At 50.7% G+C, this 25,304-nt stretch overlaps 1 protein-coding gene across 1 annotated transcript in view; it reads left to right on the top strand.

Annotated features, from left to right (window-relative positions):
- The window catches only part of LOC131216328 (atypical protein kinase C), a 101,399-nt gene that overhangs the window by 59,260 nt on the left and 16,835 nt on the right, over nucleotides 1–25,304 (top strand). The window contains exon 3 of the mRNA XM_058210783.1: nucleotides 13,974–14,024. Coding sequence (XP_058066766.1) covers nucleotides 13,974–14,024 — 51 coding nt within the window. The remainder of the gene's footprint in view (nucleotides 1–13,973; nucleotides 14,025–25,304) is intronic.

Raw genomic sequence — 25,304 nt, 5'->3', positions numbered from 1 at the left:
GCTCGGTGGACTCGCTATCCGACTCTGCCGACTCGGCTGCCCCATCGGTCCGATCGTCCATGTGGCCGAACATCAGGCAGCACTCGGTGCGGAACAACGTACAGATCCGAGTTGGCAAGGCATCCCGGGCGTAGTATACGCTCCACGGGAACAGTGCCCGGATCGGTTGCACCATTCGCGATATCCACGCGTACTGTCCGTAGCTCATGAAGGCTGGTGGGGCCAACAGCTCCACGCTGGAGAGACGTGCGTTGTACTCCGGCAACTCCGACAGCATCACGAGTGCGGCCGTGGCCGCTTCCGAGTAGCCCACGAAATGGATCGTCTTCCGGTTCGTTTCGCGCCGAATGTGATCGATGACGGCCGGCAGATCCGAGGTACCGATCTCATGGAAGCTAAAGTCCCAATAGTGATCACTATCCCGGTCGAGCCGCTCGTGGCCGTCGATTTCTGGCGATGCCCGGGAGTTGCTCATCCACACGTCATACCCGGCATCGTACAGCTTGTAGGGCAGGGATCGTTTCGGTCCGAGGTACATCCACATATCGCTCGACTGGCGGATGCCGTGGTGTAACAGGACCACACCGGCTCGGGACTTTTTCGGTTGCATCCGGTACACCGTCAACAGGTAGCCATCGTCCGTGCGTACCCTCACCCGGATCGGTTCGTACCCATCACGTTGCAGGAGAACGGCCTTTAGGGTTAGGTATGGATGGCGTGGGTCAATCCGAACGTTGGGGAATTTCTCTGCCCCAGTCTTACCGTACTGTTCCGTGCCTCGTCACTGCTGGAGCGTACCCAGTTGAAGGTGATCTCTTTTCGGCCACTGTATCCGCCTGCGACACACCCGAGTAGCGCCAGCAACAGAACTTCCAAAATCACCACACTGCTGCGGCTCCTCACCGTCATCTTTCTTGACCATCGGCGTCCGTACCGGAGCGTCGTTCTTGTGCGACTGACGCAGGACTACGACCACCGATCGGTGCGTGACGATCGGCGATGCGGATCTTCGCCGTGGTCTTCTTCTTGGGCTCTGTGCGCTTGCTGCTCTTCAGCAGAACGTAGGCGCTCTCGGCGCTCTCGATGTAGGATCGGTTTCTTCGGCCGACTTGACAGATCACTACGCGTATTGCAGAGGCGCATCGTTACAAAAAGCTTCAAAGACGCTGCGCTACGGTGGCACTTTTCAGTTCGGTGCGTTACAAAATCCCGCCGCACCTAAATTGATTTATTTATTTGATGATTTATTGAGTTCACTTCCTCTGCGCCTGCTGGCGAACAAATTGATCCATCACCAAATGTGTAACTTAACCCAAGGAAAAAAAAAGATGAAGAATTGGGAAGTGGCGTGTACAGTATCAGCCGCAACGGTTGCCGAACGACGATTAATCAAACACAAATGCAAACGAAGATTAATGATTTCGCTCTGCGGTGGGAAGACCCTCTGCTGCTGGAATAGTTTCCCCCCGTTCCCTTCTTCTTCTTCTGTGGTGGACACGAGCGTCACGCAACGGGCGCAGCAAGGTGTGCGCGTACGTCACCAAACCGGTTTATGTTGGGCCCGGCCGGTCGATGGGCTTTCTGTTGCATCGGAACCGCTACCGCAGCAACAACATAAACCAAGTAAAAAAACCAGCCAAAGTTCCAGCCGGATTGGAATTCCCAAGGCCGGCGACGGACAGTTACCTTGAACGTTGCGTTGCTGAGCAATTCAAGAACAGGCCAGTTAGTGGTGGATCGCGTATCAATAGCGAGAGTTACTTAGCGCCCACAGCTGACGTCCTCATCCCGCCCGGAGGTCGAAGAACGGAAAATGGACCGTAGCGCACCGGGGATTTCTCATGTCCCACAGGTGCGGGATTTTGAAGTCCCACGAAACAGGTTCAGTACGACTGAGGGAACGTTGCTTCCCGTTTACCTTTTTGTTAACCGCTTCACAAGTGTCACTCTCGGAACAAGTTGCACGGAAGGCGAGCGAGGTGTTCTTGGCAATGATTAGCAAGTTTGCTGTGGCCATTGATTTCACTCTCCCTTTTTCGGCTCCGTTTGGTGGCTCGTTTTTGCTTCCTATGACCCCGTTGGGTTGTTTAAGGTGCGTCCAAGTGTTTGGCCTTGCAATTTGGTCAGCTTGACCAACGGTTAAGGAACTTGCACATTTCTGTGTGCACCTTACAATCTACACGTTGAGACATTAATGACGCAATCGATACACCCCAGGGCCGTTTTGGGTTTTGTGGGCTCCGATGTGCTGGGATTTTTGGTCAGGTATCAGGTTAGGAGCTTTGTTCCTCGATTGATGCCCATTGACTATTGGCCTGCGTCATTTCATCGAACACGAACACTTTGGTTAATTGCTTTCGGAAAGCTTCCTAGGAATTTATTGAAGTTCCACAATCTATCGGCATATTCGAGTAGGAATAAGGAAATGGATTTAGTGTCACGTTTCCGCGTAGCTCGTAACCGGTTTTCTCAAATGTCTGAATTCTTTTCGTGTCTGTAAAAGATTGGGTCGACTTCTAACGGGATCGTCCGGCCACTTTCCGTATTCAATCCGGGTTGAATAATTCCTCGATTTGTTAAACTAGAAATGGAAACAAAATTTACAGCATTCTGCACTAAGGCAACAAAACGAAAAAAACGTCACAAAAACTAGTTTGCCTCTCAAATGCGTGTGACGCGCGGAAGATTGGATTGATGGCAGGACATGAAATCAGTGCTCTATTGAAGTGCAAAGCTTCAGCTCCAGAGCCAACAGACGCCGGAGGCGTTTTGGTTATCCATTTTTCCATTCAATTTTTTGCCTATTCTATCTTCCGCCGCCGGGTCCAATCATAAAGTCCTGATTGTACCGAAGACGTATGCACATTTGTTGAACTGTACTGCAAGTCTCGTTGGCTCCTAGTTTCACGATCCCTAGGATGTTGCTCAGCAGGAACGAAGAACGTGCAGAACCTACGCCGCCGTATCGGAACCGCATTTGCTCCATGATTGAGTAAAGTTTGCACTCCCGGGCAGCAGAAGAAAAGGAATCCGGATGCGGAATGCTCCAGACGTGTGTGAGCCGTGGGCGCCTTCCAGCATCGTCGATGGTCGCCGTGTCTGTCGCAGCAATTGAGCACACTCTGTCCCATATGATATTGTCGGAGTTTTTTTCTCTCTCCAGGTTGTTATCAGCATCGAAGATCCCTTTCTCGCATGACGTGCTCCATTTCCATTTCCGGCCAGCAGCGCGCTCGTGAAGTGATGGGAGAACCACCGCACCCCGGTGGAGGTGGTACATGTGAATGTGAAGCCTTTCGACGCTTTTCCGGTGAATTGAGCTTTAATCGAGTGTCGTCAATTTTTCAACCCGCTGGCCAGGCGCACGTCACTCACGTTTATCACTTTTCTACCATCTCCGGAGGAATGCCAACGTTTCGAGCGCCGCTTGGCAGCTACGGAAAGCTATCGTGCTGTGGGCAAGCATCTAGTTGTAAGAAGAGGGGTTTCTAATTTATCTGCATCGTGTACCCTCCGGTAGCCTGTAAAGGACAATTTTCCACTTAGATAGGGAGATTGCAAAAGATGATATGAGCTTTGATGTTATAAGACTTCTTTTTTTGTCGTCGTTATTTTGCGACTGAAGTCCAAAGCACTTGTACTGTACCCCGCTGGAAATGATCGCTCGAAGACATGTTACAGCCCTTCGGTTGGAGTACGACATGAATCCCTGCTGATAGCCTTCCATATCCTTACCGGTGAAAGCATTATCGATAACGCGCTGCGCTCCCATTAGTCGTCGTCGTCGTAAATCCTTTTTAGCTTATCCCTTTTTATGATGCACTGGCGCTCTATCAAAACCTTTCAGCTAATCATCGTTAAGATAAGCGCATACATCTTGCCAACCGTTCCGGGGGTCGGTTCGGCAACACGCGGATAACGATCGCAAAATGGCGGCGAAATGATGATTTATTGCCTACCAGCGGGGCAGCCTTGCTACTGGGCCGCTAGCGGCGATTTTTCACCGGCTCTGGGTTGGGGCCTGGTGAATGTTACCATAAATCTCGGCCCTTTTTCTCGTCGACACCGGTCAATCGACGGCTGCAAGAGGATGGCTTTGCCTTTCGGGGGAATTCAAATAAATTGTTTGCCTAATCCCGGTTCGATTCTCTGAGCTCAAGGAATGTGTGACAGGAGAGCACCAACTGTATTATCCTAAACCTTTGGGCTTTGTTTCGAAAACGATGAATGGGATTTATTTTTCGCAATCGAAGCCGTCAACCATTCGGCGACGGGACAGTTGCATTCTCCATCAATTCGCCCACCCCGTGAGTGTATCAAAGTACATCGAAAGTGTTGGCGATGCGAAAGTGTTGCACACTCCCCACGATTATGAAATACTGATAACGATGTGGATGTGGTTTAGAAAAGATAACCACTCCCCCTTGCACATCGAACCTCAATCGTTGCCGATGCGAGTGTCTAGACAAACCTGTGCTGAAGTTGTTTACCAACTTTTGTGACATTGATCAGCGACGGGTGTCCGATGAGTAAAAGTTACACTCTTTCCGATCCGCCCTTAATCCAGCGCACGATATGGTGTCGAGCGTTTATTTGACACACTTCAAGAAGCTCACGCTACGACACAAAACCGCGGACAATGTACGCGGCGGGGCCATTTATGAACGATAAGATGCCTCCGAGGATCCGGTTTTGACAGTTTTGCGCCATCGTGAGGCATTTGGTTGGCAGGATCATCGAGGTGTCGGCGAACGATAAGGTAGTTGGTGCCGTCATATGCGGGTCACTGTCACCAGCACCATCGGCGGAACACGACACACTTGGCACTGGAAGCGAGCGACCCTACAGAGATTTCCGAGACGAAGCGCTTTCGTCCGGTCTATAGACGACTAGAATTATCTCATCGTTCAGTCAGCCTGTCAGCCATCGTTCAGCTTGTAAGTGTTCGTAGCTTCGCAACGCCCTGATAAGAGAACTCTCTATGTGTATTGCAGACTAGCCCCCGTGATATCGCGCGCCGTACATCCGAAGGGTCGCCGATATAACGCACACCGTCGTCGTCCTTGTCTATGTCGCCGTTGCTCTGACAAATCGGTGTTGGACGCGCGACGCACAACCGCTTCACCTGCGACCGTTTTGTGGTCCAGTTAAGGGTTTGCCTCTAATTCCGCGGGACGTCTTCGGTTTCGGTGGCCAAACTCGGTAACGGCGAAATTAGGTCAGCAGTAGGTGTCGGAGAGTGTGTGGCCTGTGGAGTGATCGCCAGCCATCGCCGGGTTAGGCTAAAAAGATTCACTTTCATTCTCGTATTCGCGTAGTGTTCGATTGATTCGGTGATAAGTGCGTGGTGCGCTATGGTGTTTGGTGGTTGAAAAATGTGACTCACATGCGGGCTGTGGAAATATTGTGTCGTCAGTGGTGCCACTAGAACCAATAGAAGTTTCGTGTGTCTTTGATCTCCGATCCCAACAGCAACATGTGGAACCTGATGGACTCCGGTTACTACGGCTCGTCGTACTTTGTCGCGGTCGTAGGACCATCACCGTTGGCCTCATCCGGAGAATGTTAGTACCTTTGAATTCGAACTGGCCCTGATTTTTTTCGCCACATCAAGATTGAGGTTGACTTTGACATGGGCCTCATAGGCCTTAACTAGCTTTTGATTCAGGCATGCTTCAAGGGGGAATAAAAAAATTCTATCGAACGCTAGAAGGAAGTCCTCATTAACTGGACGATTCCAAATGACTTCCTTCCTTCGTCTCCTACCCTGTGTATCGCACATCTTCGCCTAGAGCTGTGCAATAATTCCGGAACCTCTGGTAAATGAAGTGATTTCATACTTTTGGCCTCTAATGCAAACCCTACCCCCAAAACAAGAGTGCGTATGATTGATCCCAAAACAAACACCGGGCTTTTTGGCTTTAGGATGGCTGCGTTGGTTGCTCCGCTGTAGGTTCCCTTGGTGCGCCGGAGCTAATGCCGGTCGGATCCGCACGGCGCACGGAGGTATTAATTTTCTAATTACCTAATTTAAAAGTGGAACCTGACGGGGAAGCTGCGATGGGGCTCTGGCTAGGCCACCGATGGAGCGAAGGTGAAACTAATCAACTTAACCTGGGGTACCCTGGATCAATACGTTAAATACACGGTCGGTCTCCCGCTTGATTTATATTGGGCGCCAATGAAGCATCGTCGTCTCTGGCGAGCTTCGTTAGCCTAATGGAACCCCCCGGGCGGGTGGTGCGAAATTAACATCTAAGCTGTGTGGTATTTTCGTGTCCCCCGTCACCACCAACAACACGTTCCGGCATCCCTGCCCGTTCCCTGCAGGCTCGAGTTGAGTGAGAAAATCGAATTGTTTCCTGAGCCGATTAGAAGAGGATTAAATTAGAGTCATTAACTTATAGCGCTGCTGCCGGTGCCACGTGTTGTGTGTGGCAGCCCGGCCCGGCCCACACCCGCCGCCGTATTTGGCCGCGGTATTTTTCGCGAGTTGTCCCTCAGCCCAGCGCGCAGTGATTCGATTATTGTGGGCGCCCACCACAAAAATGTGTACCGCACAGCAACTTCTTCGTTCGTGCGCGCGGAGGGTAGCGCAGGTTGTAATTATCCCTACATCCGAGGCTGCCTTTGGTACTTGTCGCTCTATTGATCACCAATTGATGGTAATCAATCATCGGTGTGCCGTCTCGAGTGTTCTATTTTTTGTTGGTTCGCACTTGGTCCTCCCCACACACGCATACAAGCGCATGGTGGCAATCTAATGACGCCCCGATGTGTTGGGGTTTGGGTTTGATGTGGTACCAGGCAAATTATTTTCCACGAGAACCGCGCAGAAATGAGGGGGTCCGAACTTTTTTTCGCACCTGAACCACGCCGCGTGGTTGCGGAAGTGTTAACCAAACCGAGCTATTTTCGATCGATGATTGATACACTTTTTGCACGAATGCACGAGGTTTTTTTGTGGCGTAGAATTTAATTGTGAGTGTGGCGCACTCGGTTTGCTAATGTTTGATTTAAATAAGCGAAGAGGCTACAAGATTGATTTAAACACGCGTGCCTAGAGCAAGTACAATTATATCATTTTTGGTGTTGCTTCCCTGTTTCACGAACCACACTCCGATCGACGTCTCAATCGAACGAAGAGTCGATCGCATTACTTGGCCAACTGTAGCAGTATCGTTAGCAGCGAGTAGCTCTTCTGCATGAGCTGGGCGAAGCGTTCCATCGAAATGCCCCCGAGGCCACCGTACGAGCACTGGAATCCCTTCTGCGAGCGGCCGATGGTAAGCAGTAGCGCATGGCGAACGCTCTGGTACTGTCGCCGAAACGGTGCACTGTACTGTAGCAAACCCGGCCAATTGAACCCGGCATACAGGGCCTGACCGATCGCTTCATTCTGCAAACAGAAAGAGAGAGAGAGAGTGAGATAGAGTGGTTCGTTTTGTCCCCAGGAGCCACGTTACCAGGTCGTTTATCTTCTCGATGCCGCGACAGATCAGGAACAATTCAAACACCAGCACGATGGCGAACAGCACGTAGATCACACCGCTCGCTGACAGGCCCTCGATCGAGATGATGAAGGCACAGTCGGCAACCAGTGCGAAGGTACCGTAATATTGGATGAACGAAAATGGGCCAATGATCGAGCTCAGTTCGCGTAGATGACTGCCGAAAAAAAAACGAACTGCATCACACCATGATCGTGAGAGGGCCTCTTTTTGATACTCACTCCAGCAGCTGCACATGCCGGGCGATGTTTTTATACAGTTCCTGCTGAAGAGTACTCCAGAAGAGCTTTCGGTGGTGATGAGACGTCGCGCCTGCCGGCGGTACCAGAAGAGGATTCGATTGCTTCAGCACCACCGTCTCTAGGTCGGCGATGGCCTCGAGCAGTAGCGCCATCTCCAGCCGAAAGGTGTTCATGATGATGTAGAAAAGTGCGAACGAGAGTACGTAAATCAGGCCCCATACGTTCGACAGCAAGCCGTAGGCGATCTGGACCGGCACATTCGGTACAACGCGCCCATCGATCTGCAGCATGAAGGCTTCTCGGGCGAACAGTTGTGTGGTCATGAACCAGAGCGTCTGGCCTAGCATTGTAGCGACGAGTACGAGCAGAACCCTGTTGTTCGCTCGGAACAGATTGGCCCGTTGGCGATCGACCGCTGACTCCCCGTGGCGATAGGAACGGTCATTGAGGAAGGACATGATTCTGGTCAGTGCGCCATGCTGGGTTTCGATGATCATGATGCGCAGCGTTCCCGAGGTGAACCCCCAGACGGATGCTACGACAGCCGCCGTGTCTGTGGTGTTCTTCGGGTAAAACAATAGGCGATAAGTTTTGTAGAAGTAGGACACGTTCACCAGCAACGGCAGGATCCGGTAGACGGTCCAGAGGATCTTCACGATGCGGTGGCGCGAATCGTAGTGAATAGCGGACAGGGCGGCCAACAGCCTGTAGAGACGAAAGAAGTCCGATCGTTCCGAAAACGTGGTGTAGGATCGAAGCCACACTAGGACACTGGTCTGCACGGGCAACATGTCGCAACTTTACAGACGTTCCTCATTCAGTGGACCCATTTTATAGTCCCAACATATGACCAGGAGTATGTAGTGGATAGGGCTGTGGAGGTGTCTGCAATAATTATTCTTAGTTCAAAAGAACGTTGTTTACGTTGCAGCTGATTGCACGCACGCTGCACGTTGCAGGTGGTGATGGAAAGCAAAATAATTAGTCCACCGTGTGTTGGTTCGTGTTTGAATTTAAAATCAAAAGCACCGTACACCACCGGGGATATGGTCGGATGTGTTCCGGTGGAGAGCGAGAACAAGTTACTGTTTCGTCCCGTGGCGTCTTCCAGTTGTGCAACTTTCAAACAAGGACCAATTGTCAAGAGCCGGAGGGCATGCGATTCGTTGCCGGTGTCACATGAATATTTATTATAATCCAGTTAACAGACTTACATCCCATCAAGAAACAAAGCCATCGGTCGCTCTACAGCTCTTTACGCTGTCTTCGACGACGGCTACGAAGTCCCGCCTACGTGACAAGCTTTAAGAAAGCTTAGCTTTGAAACCCGCAAAATGTGGTCGCCATTGGCAGTACGCCATTCTATTCTATTAAAAAACGTACCACAAGAAGTATGCCGCAAGCTTATTGTGGTAATGCTATTATTTGTAATCAGCATTCCGAATCATTCCGTGACCTGTGTACTTGTGTGATTAAAGGGCGTTTTCCCAGGCACATAGCTGGTCCCGTATTTGGTTGATTAATTGTACACGATGTTACGTTGGAAATGGAAGGAGACGACCGCAGCTTTTAAATCTGCTTTATTCCTGCCTGTGGAAATTCGAACCCGGAGCTCTTGTGCGGTTCGTAAGATCGTGGATGAACGAGACAAAAAATGGGGTCAGGACATATTTTTGCACAGAAAGTAATATGGTGGTTGCAACATTATTCGCTCAGCCCTGGGCATAATTTTTCATCATTACACTGGCCGGCGGTGGCGTGCCTTACCGTGAAGCCCGACCTGTACGCTGTATAATGAAAACTTATGCTCAAATATCCTGCTGCAAAATACCGGACTCTGTTTCCTTTATTTCTCATTGTCCGTTAAAAAAGGGGCCTAACCGGACCCATTTTTCTATGCTAAATGTTGATTGTGCTGGAACTGTCCGTCGTCATATGTAGGTGATGTAGGATTTTTTGTAATTATTTTTAGAACACGATTTTCTATGTTGCCGGTCTCGTATCCCGGAACAGAAACGATTATTTGGGGGACTAGATTACACATTTTATCTTTAGATGTTTCCATGCTCGGTGTCGGCTGATGTTCATTCAGAGGCCAAAGGAAATGGGTGTCCTAGCTGCTACGTGGTGTTGCATGTGGACTAAAAAATGACACCAAAACCGGATGATAAGATCGTACCGATGGTAGCAAAATGATGTCAGAGATGAGGTTTATTTAAGGATACCGGCTCCAGAGATATACGAATTGCACTTCGGATCGATGTGGTGCCCTGTACAAACTGGGCTCAAAAGGAGCTGAATGCGGACAAAAAATGTTGGTTAGTGTAAAAATCAGCACACCCATTTTGTGTCCGTGTCCTTATAAGTCTGCTGGTAGCTGACCCCATCGCAGGATTGGGTCAAAAAACAGAACGTCCGTTTTCGGGAGGTGTCACCATGACATTCTTTTTACGCCGATTTTTAAAGCAATAAACCAATGGCTACCATCCTTTAATATCAATGTCTCGACCGTAGCCAACGGCACCCACGTGCTATACGAGGAGAGGAGAAGGACTGCCAACATGGCCCCGTGGCTGTGATTGCCAACGCTGTCTCTCTCTCTCTTCGTGCTGGATTCGTATCCTCGCCCGGTTCTATGCCGCCCGTTGCTAGGTCATACGCTTGGTTTATTGCAAACTCTCCTCAATCGTCCCCTCGATCTCCCTTGAAGGCTCCCGGTGCCCGGTGTTTGCCCGACCATTTTTGCTTCCCCTAATTTTCCTTTTTCTATGTTGAAAAATGGCGACGGAATGTGCCGCAAAATGAGATCATCAACGGGTCATTGAACATTTGGTCGTCGCCAACGTCGACACGGTGGCTCGACGTGGCACGGATCGGGGCGCTCGAACGATCGGCACCAGCAGACCTCTCGGAGTAACAAAAAATTCCAATCGATTGGGGGGAATTTGGGCTTTTCTTTCTTTTTTTCGAATCATCTCCGGGCATCACATCCAGACACAGACACATGTTTGAGTAAGGCTTTGGTTTTGGCCTTATGATTTTATTGCAGTTTCTTTCATTCTTTTAGGTTGGCCAGCAGCAAAAGCCGTCGGCATCGACGGTCTGGCAAATGTGGCAGCATATCGCTTGCATCTGCAAAATTTAGTTTGCCTTACGATGCAATTAGGGAACTAGTGAAGGGAGCAACCGGAACCTGCGATCCAGATAGAGGGGAAAATGGCAAAAATTGAAATCATTTCACTTAGGCCAAAGCAAATTGAATGTCCTTTATGTGGTCGGCCCGAGCCCGTGTCGATCGGTAGGCAAAAAATGTTGAGTAAATTGAATTTTATGGTTCATAAGAAGGTCTTGTCTTCGTTTTCGAATGCAGCAATTTTTTGAAAATTCATTTTTTGTGGCAGTTTTATAATATTGAAAGGTTGTTGAATAGTTTTGTAATAATATATTTTAAACTATCACATAATAATTATTTTCTTGCTTAAACTTTTTATCGAATAGATCCCCATTAATGTCACCCGTTTAATTAAATCATTCTTTTACGGTACTCTAGTAACAACGAGTTTGTGTGTTCCGTTAATCCAATGGCGGCCGCATCCAGGGCACCTGATGAGAAGAAGTAAAACGGTTTATCGGTAATCAAAATCTGCTCGACTTGGGGAAAATTCTCACCGTGGCATAATCAGTCGCTGACTGGGAAGTATTGCCTCAGGAGAGACAGAGACACTCAAGACTCGGGAGTAAAGTAATCCTCTTAACCAATTTTCGACTATCAGGGGACGACTATCCCCAAGAGTCCCGCGAGTGACTTCGTTCACCGGTGATCGATGGACGGCTTATCCCGCCGCAGGGTACGCCAGCGTCTAGGGGCACATCAGATCGGGTATCCAGATCGACGCCGGCATCAAGATTATGCTGCACCACCAGGGAGAACGGGTGGAAAACCCGCAATTTAAAGCACGTTCGAGTCCGCCAATCCTGCTCCAAACCGGAGGGAATTTTCCGGTGCCCTGGCCCTAAACGGTGGCGCGCGGGCCAAGGGCGTTTTGGCGCATCGGATCCGATTTATACGCTCTATCGTGGGCCGATTTATTGCTGCAAAGCCTCTCAGCTGTCTTACGCAACGCAAGTGAACCGAGCAAATGCGACCGAGAAAATCCAATCTTTTTACAACCCACCCACCGTTGAAGGATTGCCACGTTTCCTCCGGCGCGGCACACGATCGTTACAGGATATCGGTGCCATATCGGTGGTTGAATATTTGTTCGATAATTCCTCCGACAGCCGCTCGCTCGGGACCGGTCGCGGGAATCTCATATTCGTACGCGAAAGGTATAACTTTTGCCAAATAAAACGCCGCCACACCCTAGCGTCGCGGCGCGGCGCGGAAACAAATCGGGAATCGGGGAAAATGCCGAATTTGACAAATGTTTCATCGCGCGGTTCTCGGCCAATCCCGCGCTGATCGCTATAAATTTTCCACCGACCACAGCGAGAGCGAGAGAGACGAAAAATCGCGGTGATACTGCTCTCCTCCATAGTCGATGCGCCGGTCTTTCCCCTGGGGATGGTTGTCGCGCGAAAGTCTTCCGCACTGCAGAAGACAGCATCTCCCGGTGGGTCGGTTCGAAAGGCGCTTCTGGTGCAATAAATTGCCACAAATTTGTTACCCCAAAGCTTTTAAGCTTCACTTTACTCCTTCGTTTCATTACCGATGATTTCCTTTTGCACGCGAAGGCAGATCGGAGAAGAGTTTCCGTAGGACGCCCTTCGGGGAGCGTTTTTATCAGTCACGGCGATGAGGATCCTCCACCGGCTAGACCGACAGCGCTGGGGGCAAAAATATGAGGATAATTTCTCAGTTATTTGGCACCGGTGTCTGTGTAGTACCTGCTTCCCCACGAAGTTCAGTTGATTCGGCTCTTCTGAACGGATACCCCTTTCAAGAGGCGCTTCATCTGATGTACTTCAAGTGGAAGTGAAGTGCTTCCATTTTCTTTATTGCACAAGCCTTTGCTCGAACTTGACCGGCTAGGTTGAGGCAGACCCGAAAGATGCATTTAGAAAATGTGTATGCCTTTCGTCGTCGTTTCATCATCGAGGATTGCCTATTGCCTTTTTTGAAACTTTGGAACTCAATTTCGTGCTACTCACGCCGTCGCGTTGCATTCCACAAACTGTTGTTAGTGCAGACTTTCCCGTTTTCCACTCCAATTCCAAAGGAAATTCAATGGCTGTGCCCCCACGGAACGAGCGTTGTGCACGTTGTCGACTGAGAAAAAAAGTGGATTATGAACTTTATTATCAGGGAACCGGAGCGAGTCCTGGGGCGATTCGAGTGCCAGGGTGCCCTCGCAATGCGACTCGCTATTCTCGTTCCTGTTTTTTGTTTGGTTTTGCTAAAGAATGGGTAGATTTGAGTCCCAACTCCGATGATCGTAACTCACTTTCCGGAGCGAATCCAAACTTACGCTGTTGTGCTGAGGCCGTCCGCCGGAACAGAGCGTGGAAATTATCCAAAGTCAAAGGTATCGCACGAAAGCATAAAAAAGCAAACATCTCCTCCACTGTTCCGTTCCGTTGAACTCGAAAGAGTTCAGTTCAAATAAATAGAGAATGATGATATTTTCGGGGTGCACCGCTCCAGCTACTAGCATCGCAGGAGTGGAGAGACCGTAGTGCCGGCCAGCATTCCCCGCGGGAGACGAGTACGAGTTTGGAGTGCTCATTGAAAGTTTAATTTTTAGATTACGCTGCGCGCGCACCCACCGGCAACAGAGCTCCCTCCCCCGAGGACTGCGAGGTCGAGAAAACAATATTAATTTCGCCATTTTCTTTCTCTATCGCGCACTCGAAACTTTATGGAATGCTACCGTTGTTACTTTCCGACAGATTCTCGTGTTGCGAACAGTTAGCGACCGTCCGCGTGATTTTTCGTTGCAATAAAGTCACTCAATTTCCATGTTTATGCATTATTTTTTACGTTTTCTCGCTGCTTCATTCCGCAGCGCACCAGCGTTCATATGCTCCGGTAATTACATTAGGACACCATCTCCTTTTGCGCATAGAGCAGAGCAGAGAAACAATACTTTATGTAGCCCGGCAATGCTTTTAATACTCTGTGGCCAAAGTCGTCCGGTTTTGCAGAGTAAATTTTAATCAAACACATCCTTACCTACCTTATGGTTTTAATTGTTTGCTTCTTTTTTTCTCTCTCCTACAGTATTTCCAAATGTGCCGTCTGCTCCGGGATTGTCCTGCGTCGGCGAAGACCGTAAGTATAGTGCTATAGTGGCCGGGTTCGCCCTCGGATCGTTTAATAATAATCGGTCGTAAAGCGCGCGCTTGGGAGTACGAAGCGGAACGAGAAAAAATCATAGATTTAGAGCATAAGCTCCCCGGTGTTGGGATCCGCACGGGGTGACTCCATTCAGAGCCCACCGTGGAAGTTACTTAACGTTGCCGAAACCCGGAAGACCGCGAAGGGCATCGAAATTGCCCCAGGCAGGCGAGGCCGGCGTAGCAGCATCTGTGTCATCTCAAGCTAAAATAATGGCCCACCGCCGTGTTCCGGTCAACATTTCGATGGTGGCGCTAGCATTCGAAGCCGAACGGTTCTGCTCTGCAGCCAGCCACACCCAGCGCATGTGGCTAGTCTGGAAGCCTCCGCTGCCAGAAGATTGCACCCGTCAACCGCGTGGAGCGATGCCATCGTTTTTGGGCGCATCCTGAACATTCCGCAGAATTTCGGTCTTTTCTTTCCCGTGGTTCTTCGTGCTTGTCGAAAGCGCGCGGGTCATAATCATAAAATAGTCAGCTGCAACTGTTACAAACGAGGCTGGCAGGGACGACGATGGGTTCGAGCAAGCTCATAACTAGCTTCATGATCTTCATTAAGGTGCCCGAGAGAAGCTGAAAATCGTTTACGGACAGCAGGGTGTGGCGGATAAGAACGCCAAAGGGCGGCTTCTTCTGACCGTTTCTTAGGTCGCCCTCGGTTGAATCCTTGTTGGGGCCGCGCCCTTGTGTGTGTGTTTTTTGATCATAAATATCGGCAACCGGGGTGCTTGCCTGCAAAAGCTGCGCTGAAACTTCTCCCGAAGCAGCTGTGTGAATCCTGCCACGGCTCCTGCCTTCGGATGCCGCGTGATTCGCAACTGGAAGCGAAATGCTATAAATTTCGGTTCTGGAATAAATCATATCACGGGCCGCTGCGTTGACTGCAGGAAAATAGGAACCCCACCCTGGGAGGTAGTCACGGACCATCTTCTTCTCCTGTGGATGTTAGTGAAAATTTAAACCCATATAGAGGCAGCTTTAGAAAACGCTTCCTGGCTGGCGTTATTTTTTTTAACACGATATTAAGTAGAACCCCCGAGTTTCGAGTGCGCTGCTCTTTATGCTCGGAGGGCGCTCTATTTGTAAGCATAAATCTTTCTCACCCCTTCCGTGTGATCGATGAAAGGACCTCGCACCAGGCGGCTCACGGGAAATGGAATTGGCGGCCGGCGAACGTGTGCCATGTCGGGTTTCTTCGTGGTGCTCCAATCCTCGCTATCGTCGTTCCGAAAGGCAGTGCCAGGGTTTCGATAATCCCGTGGATTTTTTTCGATCCTTTGGCCAAAGGCTCCGTTTTTTTTTTTTTTACTAACAACCATTACTCTTACGCTTCACGCCCGTCCGCAAGTGTTGCCATATTTTTCCCACGCACACGCGACTGGCTAGGATCTGCGATCTCTTGCATCTTGCAGTTTCGGTGGGTCTTTCTCCCAATGCCCCCTCTTGCGCTCAATTCTCAATTTAACGAACCGTCGTGCGCATTCATGGCGACACCATTGAAGTAGTTAGTTGGGCTATCAACGATATCGGATCGTCGGAGCAAAGCGATGGCACAATGATTACCCAACATCATCAACGACTAACTGCTGCCCGGCGGCCGGACCCGGGTCCGCTAATTGCGTTGAATATTTGATATCCGTCATTTTTGCCCCAATAACGAGCCTCAATCCTCGCGGTGTAATGAATTGAATGTGATGGGGGCCCGTCAGACAGACGCCGTTTTACATGGGCACCCGCTGATCAAAGGGCCTGCACCTAACCGGACATCAAAGCGACAGAGAGGAATCATGTAACTCAACGGGTGGCTACCGTGGAAACGCATCCCAGAACGCGCGCATCTCTCTCTCTTTCTGTCGGAGCATTCGCGTTTGATGTTGCTGGCCAGCATAATCCATTGTCGGTCCGGTTTGGAAAACATATCGTTTCATTATGGACAACATTCCGAACGGTGGCACGGAATATTAAAGCGATCGGAAAATAATGAACGATGTGAATGGTTTTACTACGATTATGGAGCGCTTAAACGCAATCACTACATTACGTAAGTTTATATCATGCAACGATGTTTGGTGCGACTTTTCACTAATCTTCCACTAAATTCTGACACTCTTCCCGCAGCAGATCCACAGTGCGCTCCGTGTCCGTCATTCGCGGAATTCTTGATTAAGGGGTGATAGTAATCTTGCCCAAAACCCGCCATCTTAATTGCGTGAAATAAAACAGAGGGAAAGAAGAACAATTGCCTTCACGCACGCACGGCACGCGCATCGGTGGCGCGAGTGATTATCACACGCAAGTCGTAATGAACACCAAAGCAAAGGAACCACACGGGTTCCCGGTTTGCTTCAATTAACCTCTCACCGTCTATTTTTTGTGCGCTGTTTTTAGCCTCCGATGCCCGATGATGATGATGATGAAAAAAGTCCACAACACGTTAGGGAATCCTTTACGGCGCGCAGAAGCTGTCTCGAAGCCAGACAATCCGACAATCCGACCGAACTTCGGGATTATCCCTATCCGGACGTGTTTGCTTCGGAATCCTGCGGCCTAGGTTGCGACGCGTCTCGTGCGTGCTACCGATCGCTCTGCAATCAAAGGCCGCCACTAGACGGGCGCACGGTTAGAAAGACGAACCACAGACGTGTGCTCGGCAATCGATCGGCGAGAGAACCTTTCGGTCGCACCGCGGGGCATTATTTTGAGGCTGGTCCCCTGCGTGAGCATGTCCGACCGACCACATGTCTGAAGGAAATGGATCTCTAAACCGCCGGGCCGGGCGATAGTTGGTTGACCGAACGCGCACCGGAAATGGGGGACGGTCTTTGAAGTCCTTGCGCGCGAAACATTGATTGCCGGCGGGCGATTCAATTCAGCAGGTGCGGGCAATAAAGGACCGATTGCTTCACTGAGTCCCCCGATTGCCGATCCGAGCCGTGAGTCGGGCGGCATTTGGAAACCATAGAAAGGTTCCGGATCATCGTTAACTGTGATTGCGTTGCCTCACGGGAGACACGCTTGGGCGAGTTGGTGTACTGAAGAGGAGAACGCACTCTATGTGGACCCCCGGTAACCGTGAGCGTGGAGCCGTATGTGTCTGTTATTCTAAACAGCCCGCGGAAGAGGGCGACCGGGCGGCACGCACCGTATCCGTTTGCGCGATGCAATTTACGCAATCCACATTTCGTTGGTGTCATCTGCACGGTGGCGCACGGTACGTGGCGAGCGTTCTCGACGATGCCGACGATGACCTAACGCCGCACACTTGGCGGACGGAGCCTCAGTGCGGTCGGAGATTTTCCAGCTGATTAAACCGATTCCCTGCACGGCGGCTCCAGTGTTTTGTGGTACGATGGAAAATCACGGATTCGAGGCCCGGCCACAAACAGAAACGCACACACTCAATCACTGACCCGTTTTGTTGGCAAGTGATACGCGATTGCACATTTCTCTGTCTTCTTTCGGCTTGCGGTTGCATCGCTGGTGGGTGGGTTGCAATCTACTTTGACGCTGATTGCACGTGGAGCGCACAGGGTTCGTAGGCCACTCGAAATCGTAGGCTGGCCGTATCATTTTCGTTGACCTGCCCCGATGAGGAAAGATTGTCGAGTCAGTCGAGGGGAGGACGTGTCCGGGACCAAATAACTCGCAGCCCCAGTCCCGTCGCTACATTATGCATGCAACGAAGACGACGGTGTCTGGTTCAACTTCTTCCGCCAACAACAGAGCATAACTATTTCCGACAGCGCCCCGCGTGTGCTACTCAGTGAGTGATTGTTTGGTGGATACACAGGAAGGAAGCATCACCCATTTTTTTCTTCCTGCTTTGCGAGGAGACACGGAGGCTATGCTAATTTATGCCGGCGGGCGTCGCTCGTAAGGATGGAAATCGTAAGCGCCCCGAAAAGCCATCGTTCGTTACGTTAACTGCTCTACGTACGGAAGGCACGGGGTTCGCCTGTCTGTCAGTTATGCGGTCAGTTAGTCAATTTCAGTCCAGCCGTCCCGGCACCCGGCGCAGTCGGTCATGTCGGCCGTACTTCGATCCTGCCGACGATCAGGCAGCTGGCTGGCGGCGGCATCGTCTTGGTGCGATGATTGCGTTTAATTGTAATTAAATCATCCAATTCCCCGGTTCCAAGCGAACCATATTAGATTAGTGCTCCAGTAAGGCTCGACGGACAGAACCTACGAACCGGCTTCGGGACGAAACGTTAACGGCGACCACCGCCACCATATGATGTGTGCAATAATGTTGCGCTCCGGGAAGAAGTTCTCCTCGAGGGAGCCATATAATGGGCGGAAGGATGCAAGTAATCTGCGGAAGGTATTATCTCCGTGTGGTGGGGTTTGCTAGCCTTCTTGGGGCAGCTTTCAAGAAACCTCGCCTTAGGAGGCACCCCGTCCCTTGTGTGGTGTGTCATTTTGGCGTGCAGCTTGGTGTAAAATTACGGGAAATTTACGCTTTTCATTCCGTTCGGGCTGCGACCGCCGGAGGTGCATAACAGCTATAGAAACGTTGTTGTATGAGTAAGCGGGATTTCGCTCTCGGTGCAAATAATGCTGTCCTCACTGAGTTGGAGTGGAATGGTTGAGCCTAATGCTCGCTTGTACTCCGTGCTAATAATCGTGGCCACGAAAAGCAAAATCAGAACATTAAATAAACGATGCGCATTTTCGTATTCGAATGCACTGCACGAGAGCGTCACGAAACATTAACTAACTCGTGCGTACCGAAGTTTGATGCGGGAAAATTTATTACTCCGCGAAGGTAAAGGGGGTAATGTTATTCATCAGATGCGCGCAGCCCATTATTCGCATTCGGCCGGCATTCGTTAAAATACTTCCAAAATCAACTACCCCAAACAGGACGCTACATTTAACATTCAATTCGCTTCGTCCTGTGATAGTGGCGCGTAGCAAGGGACGATGCATTTCCCGATGCATTCATGCATATGCAAATTAGTTTTAATATGTTCGCTCCACTCCATGCATCGTGCGGGATATATTCCAGCGGGAAAAGTCACATTGACCAGCGAGCGAGTCAAATTTTACACACCGACAGACCTCTAATGCGCCCGCGATTTGCGACAGCTCAGCGCAAGTCTGGTCCGCGAATATTTCAGTTTTTTTCAATGCTGGCTCATTTGGGAGAAACCTTTTGAATGTCAGTTTGTTGTTCGAAAGTTGAGTCTCTTGAAAAGAGTCAACATCCCTCAACGGCTTTTAAAGGCAGCATGAATGTTCACTCAAAGTCTCAAACATCTTTATAGCTGTGTAATCCTTTTGCGAGATAAACAATGCCTCAATCTAGCTCATTTTATTCCCATTTTTTTGTGTGACTTATACCTGCATTTTATGTGCATAAAATCTGTATACTGCGAATTAGAAAGCCTCTGTTGAAAACACTCATCATTTCGAAATGACCGGCAGAATAATATTCGAATGGAGGCGCGCTGCCTTTTTAACTCCAGCAACCTTGCACGGGCGTGCTGAGTGATGGAAAGCGATGGAAATTGGATCGTGCCCCTATTGCATATGTGCCGCCAGGATCGGGCCAGAAAAATCGAAAGACGATGAAACAACACTAACTATTCTTTCTCTTTCTCGCTCCCGCGGGCAGTGTGACAAAGGACGTCAGTCTCGCCGCGCTCGCCGAGGTGCAAATTAAACTGGTTAAGTATTGATTTTAATTCGTTTTCCATGTTTGACCAGTGTGCTATGGCCACACTGCCTCTACCGTGCGTGCGTGTTTTACGAAGCAAAAGCATAAATATACTGCCCGAGGGGCGGCGGCCCACGCGATGTGTGAACCCCCGAGGTCCGTGCCCGACGGCGGCAGTAAGAGGACGCGTGAGGCGAACGAATTGTCGTGTTTGTCAAAATGAGGAAAGCAAAACCGGACTGGTGTACGAACAGCAGACACCAATTTATACTTTTCCGATACGACCAAGGGCCGGTGGAAAATAAATGTCCTCGCTCCGCGTCCCATTGGGAAGTGAAAAACAGTTTTTAAATAAATTGCTCTCCACTATCGCTTATTCCGGCCTTTTTGTCGACATTTTTTTGTCTGAACCATTGTTCATTTTCCGGTTTCTGCAGGCGAGGCAGCTCTCGCTATTGATTTCTTCAATAGCGCCCGCCACTGGGGAATCTTACTGTGGGCCGCGTCAAGTTCCAGTCCCGTTTTTTTTTTGGGGTTTTGATTTTCTGTTTCATCAAAAACTGCTCACCATACTCCAGGGCTTGACGATCGGGGTTTCGTGAAGATGAAAAATGCACACATCCCGAGGGACGCGCGCCTGAACCGGAAAATGGATTTCGTGCATCGCAGAAGCGCGCGTGACATTGGGTCGACGTCGATGGTGGCGGTCACCAGGCGCGTATGCAAATGCTGCTGCATATGTTTGATGAATTTTCCGAATTTATGTTTTAGCGCAAATAGGAAAAAACGCCTCAAAATGGCTTAGCTTCTGCCAGACGGGGCTACCACGTTTCTTTGAGAAGCCAGGGATGGCTTTTGGGGTTAAGGGAAAAAAATGAAGTACAAACGAGAGAGGCCAAACGGATTTGATCCAGTTTCCACGAGGGGCGAGGGACTTTTGGTTCGTTTTTTGGTTCTTCCAACAAAAACCCCGGAAGCTTCGGTGGGGTTCGGCAACGAGCTTTTGGCGAAAGGTCCTTTATTTTGCTCCGTGCACGGTCCCCGCGGGGCCAACCTATTGCCGAGCGAACCTTTACGCCCTATGTGACGAAATAGGAGCACTCACACATGGAAAAATGTGCAAATGGGATGAAGTTTTGCAATAAACTGAATGCGCGGGATTTGGCTTTGGGTGGGAGGCGGGTTCCGAAACGACGGCGGACACCGTCGCTAAACTCGCCAGCTCAATATGTTTGTCCTCCATTAGTGTGTGTGTATGTGTGTCCGTCCGGGCTGGTGGCGACATTGGGATGAAAACTTTTTTCGCGGGCCCACATCGCCCCGGGCCATATCGAATAAATTGCAGTGAAAATTTGTTTATGACACTTTATTTGGCCAAAATGGAACCGGTCGCTCGGATAAGGCACGTTTTGGGTGGGGAGGGAGTGCGGGCGCGTGCGCGCACGTGGTCCGTGTGCCTGGCAGAAAAAAAAAACAAAAAATATTCCCGGTCGGCAGAAGGCCCATCAACCTGACGGCAAAGTGACACAGATAAATCAACTAAAGTAACAGCAAGCGAAATTTAGTGAGGCGGACGGGCGGGGCCCGCTAATGGATAAAGTTGCAGACATGCATAAAACACTTAATCCCGCCATGATGCCGGCCGATTAGTCCCCCAAATGGTGGGTGTCATTTTCTGGCGGAACTCCAGCATAGCTTATCGGGCGAACTGCAAAAGAAACGTTAGCATCGAGTAGCTCTTCTCGACCAGCTCCGCGAAGCTGTTCATCGAAATGTCTCCGATGCCGGCGAAGCTAAAGTGAACCATCTGGCCGGCTTGACCGGTGAGCAACAGCAAGGTACGCCGGACGTGGCGATGTTCCTGGACCAAGCGCCGATCGCTGGGGCAGTGCAACTTCAGTGTCCACTCGAAGTCGTACAGAGCGTCGGCGACTCTCGCTTTCTGTGGTTTAAGAACAGGACACCCGCTTTTAGTTCCATCGCCCAGATCATCACCGCGCTGATTGTACTTACCACACCCCGTACACTCTCGATACCGCGGCAGAGCAGAAACGATTCGGTCAGGAAGACGGCCATCGATATGAGGTAGACGATGGAAAGGCTCGAAAACTTGCCGGTTGCCAGAATGAGACAACAGTCGGCTATGACGACGTACGTACTGTAGTACTGCACGAACGCGATCGGATTGATGACAGCCTTCAGTTTCGTTAGTTTGCTGAAAGTTTGCAGGACACAATAGACTTTAAACTCCACCAACCCTGCAACGGTCCGCTTACTCGAACAGCTCCATCAGACGATGCACGTGGGGTCTTAGCTTCTGCAACACATCGTCCCAGTAGCGGTCCCGTCGCAGCGGGTCCAGCGTATGGCGCAACTCACGGTTCAGTTCACCGATCGAGTAGACCAGAATGTCGATCTCGAGCGCAAACGTACTGACCAGCAGATAGCAGATCATGAACCCCATACAGTACATCCCGCCCCAGCACATCGTGACCACACCGTACACGATCTGGACGGGCCAACCGCCAACGACCCGCCCACGGTACTGCAGCATAAAGTCCTCCAGGGACACCACGTTCGTCGCTGCGAAGCACACAATCTCGAGCACGTTCAGTGCGATCACGGTGAGCGTGAACCGATTGGTGGTCCGGTAGAACCGGGTGCGTTTGGCGTGAACCGCCGCGTTATCCCACTGGTACGAGTGGTCGTTCAGAAACGTCTGCAGTTGCTCCATCAACGGATAGTGCCACTCGAGGATGGCGAGGCGCAGGATGATCGCACTGAAGAACCACACGACACCGAGGATGTTCGCACTGCTCAGACTGTCCTCCCAGTGCCGGGCGATCCAGTACGCCTTGTGGACGTACGTCAGGTACACGAGACCGAGGGCGGCCCGGTATCCGTACCAGAGGGCACGCTCTCTCCCGTTGCGTGGCACGTAGTGGATTGCGTACGCCTTTTCGAAGTACCGTTGAATGAGGAAGTAATCGGACCGCTCGTCGAACTCGCTGATCAGGTCCACGAACTTGCGGTGCGTCCTGCCCGAAGGAACCGCCATTTTTCGTTTGACTCTTGCTGCTCCGGATGCGGTACACTTTTATGGGACAATCGCACCACGTTAATTATGTTTCTGGACCCGAGGAGTGTGAGAACGCAAAGGTGTTGGTCCGGCGTTAAGACGTTAATTGAGGGTTTTGCGCGGGACGATTGGAAATATTGCGTTGATTGAAAGGATGTGCCGATGGAAGGATTGAACAAACAACCGCACGTTGGCGACGCTAGCCGGGCCCCATCATTAGGCGAAACGTTCGCTTTGATTGGCCACCTTTTGATCTTTGCCAGTAATTAATGGTTCCGTGCTGGCCGTGTCCGTTTTTCGATTGTACAGTTTTGAGTTGGCAAACTTGTTGGGATTCGTAGGCACCGCAGCAGCCCGATTCCAATGGACTTTAAAATGAGTCCGAGGTCCGAAGAGAGGTTTTCTGAGCACGAGCAGCGAATTGCGTTGCTGTTGCTCAGGTTTGCGAATTACTTTCGATCCATTAAGCGTGGCGTCAGGGTTGCCACAAATTCTCGGAATGCCCTCTCCATGGGGGCCCACTAATTGGCTGGGGTGTCAGAAGGACGTCCCTGTCGAAAGTCCAACCAAGCAAACCACCGTTCTTTCTCACTTGTTGCGCTGGCCTAAGTTGAGATTTATGGCACATCTCGGGATGAGGACGTCAACGCCTAGGAACAAGGAATCGATGCTCCTGCAGAACAGTGAACTTTGGTGTTCTCTCCCTTCCGCGGGCGATGATTGGCGTTCCGCGCTGAGGCAAATTAATCAGCACACGGTCATCCCTAGCGTAGCCCCTAACCGTGCTGCCGCTCATCCTCGCACCGTGGCAAAGACAAACAACAACCAGCAATCGAACCCCAGCGTGTTTCGACAGCACTGCAACGCTTCGCCAGTCGCGCGTTCTATTCCGTTCCCAGTTCCGGAATCCTGCGCGCGCTCCGGTGAAAGATGTTTTGCCACCGTGAGCCTTCCAATCTTCCGGTCTCCCCGGGGTTGTAGGTTCCGGTTGGCTGTTCTATGTAAATTTGAACACGCCAGCCTACGCGGCACTGGTACCGGCGCCGCTGTTGTCTGCCGGAGCCTCTCGGTCCTCGGTGAGTTTGTCGGGGAGATTTTCTGATTGATATTTGATTTGAGCTGCCAGCCACCCCGTCGCACCGTCGTCCACGTGGTAACCCCTTTTTCGATGAAAGTGAAGGCCCGTGTAGGCTCGACAGAGATTCGGCCGCGTTCCGGCGGGAACGCTTTGGACGCAGTTTGTTTGATCATCTCCCGCTGGCTGCGGAGTTCTGTTTGAGTTTTCGTAAACCAACGGCCCCCGGCCCTGGTCGGTCCGGAATGGTACGATGGATTGCGTTCCGGTGGCGGCGACGGCTGCCCACAAATCAAAAGTACACCATCTGCCGGATGAGGTGACCAACAGGTGAGAGACAGTGCAACAGCGCGGTGCATCCATCGTCTGCCGATTCGTTGGAGGCTCTGGGACGATTGGGGCCCAATGTGTGTGCACCATTAAGACCTTTTTGGGGGAAAAAGGTCAACAACACGCGTTCTACAGGAACTCACTCACCTAATGAACTCTCGCCCGTATTGGTGCTGGACACACCGGACCGGGACAACGATTTGTGGAACTACTCGGCGTTAGAAAAGAACCAAAGGACGGCACATTTTCTCATTATCAGCACGGCACTAGTTTAGAGAGATTAATTACCTTCTACCCTCAATACCGTTAGTAAACGTTGCGTCAACTCCAGGACGGCGACGGCGACGGCGACGGAGTTTAAAGTTTCAGAAAACTTGTACCAATCTAGCTCGCCCGTAGCCGGGTGAAGTTCCTCGGTCATAATTCAATCAACGCCATTCGTCGTCCTTTACATCATTTTGCACATATTTGAAAACCTCGCGCCCATATTAAGTTTGGGGCGAAACAAGTTAAGCTTTGCTGGGCTTGTTTCACCGGTGATGCTGGCAGGAATCTGATTTCTGATCCCGAATCTGCCAAGAAGAGAAACTGTTGGGGAAAATGATATCGACTCGCAACGGCGCGCTCACCGTGTAGGTGCCGTCACCGTTCGTCGAAGAGAAAACGAACCCCGGAACAAAGTTCTGTTTGCTAATTAGGAATGTAAATTGTACCGCAGCACGGAACCAGGCGTGCTGATTGGGTTCCTGCGGGGGTCGAACCAGGGGCAAACGTCTTCGTTCGTGTGCCTGGTCCTTGAAGTAGCTCGATTTTTTCGGACCTCGTCCAAATAATGCCCATGGTCGGCAAAGTTGCTGGAGCTCTCTGATACTGCTCAAATATGACGATAATGTAATTTCCTCCGTCGTCAACGTCGACCACCAATCTGCAATTCCGATTCGGTGGGTGGGTGGTGAAAAAGTGAGCACACATAATTTATGCACATCTCTCTTGCCCCTTGCTCGGACGGCCGCGCTCCTTCAGATTCACACAAGCGACACACTGAAACGGACACGAAGATGGCATCGGT

Source organism: Anopheles bellator, chromosome 1 (assembly GCF_943735745.2).
Source record: "Anopheles bellator chromosome 1, idAnoBellAS_SP24_06.2, whole genome shotgun sequence".
Taxonomy (NCBI): domain Eukaryota; kingdom Metazoa; phylum Arthropoda; class Insecta; order Diptera; family Culicidae; genus Anopheles; species Anopheles bellator.
Note: the sequence above shows the minus strand (reverse complement) of the source record. Positions and strands in the feature narration are given on the sequence as shown.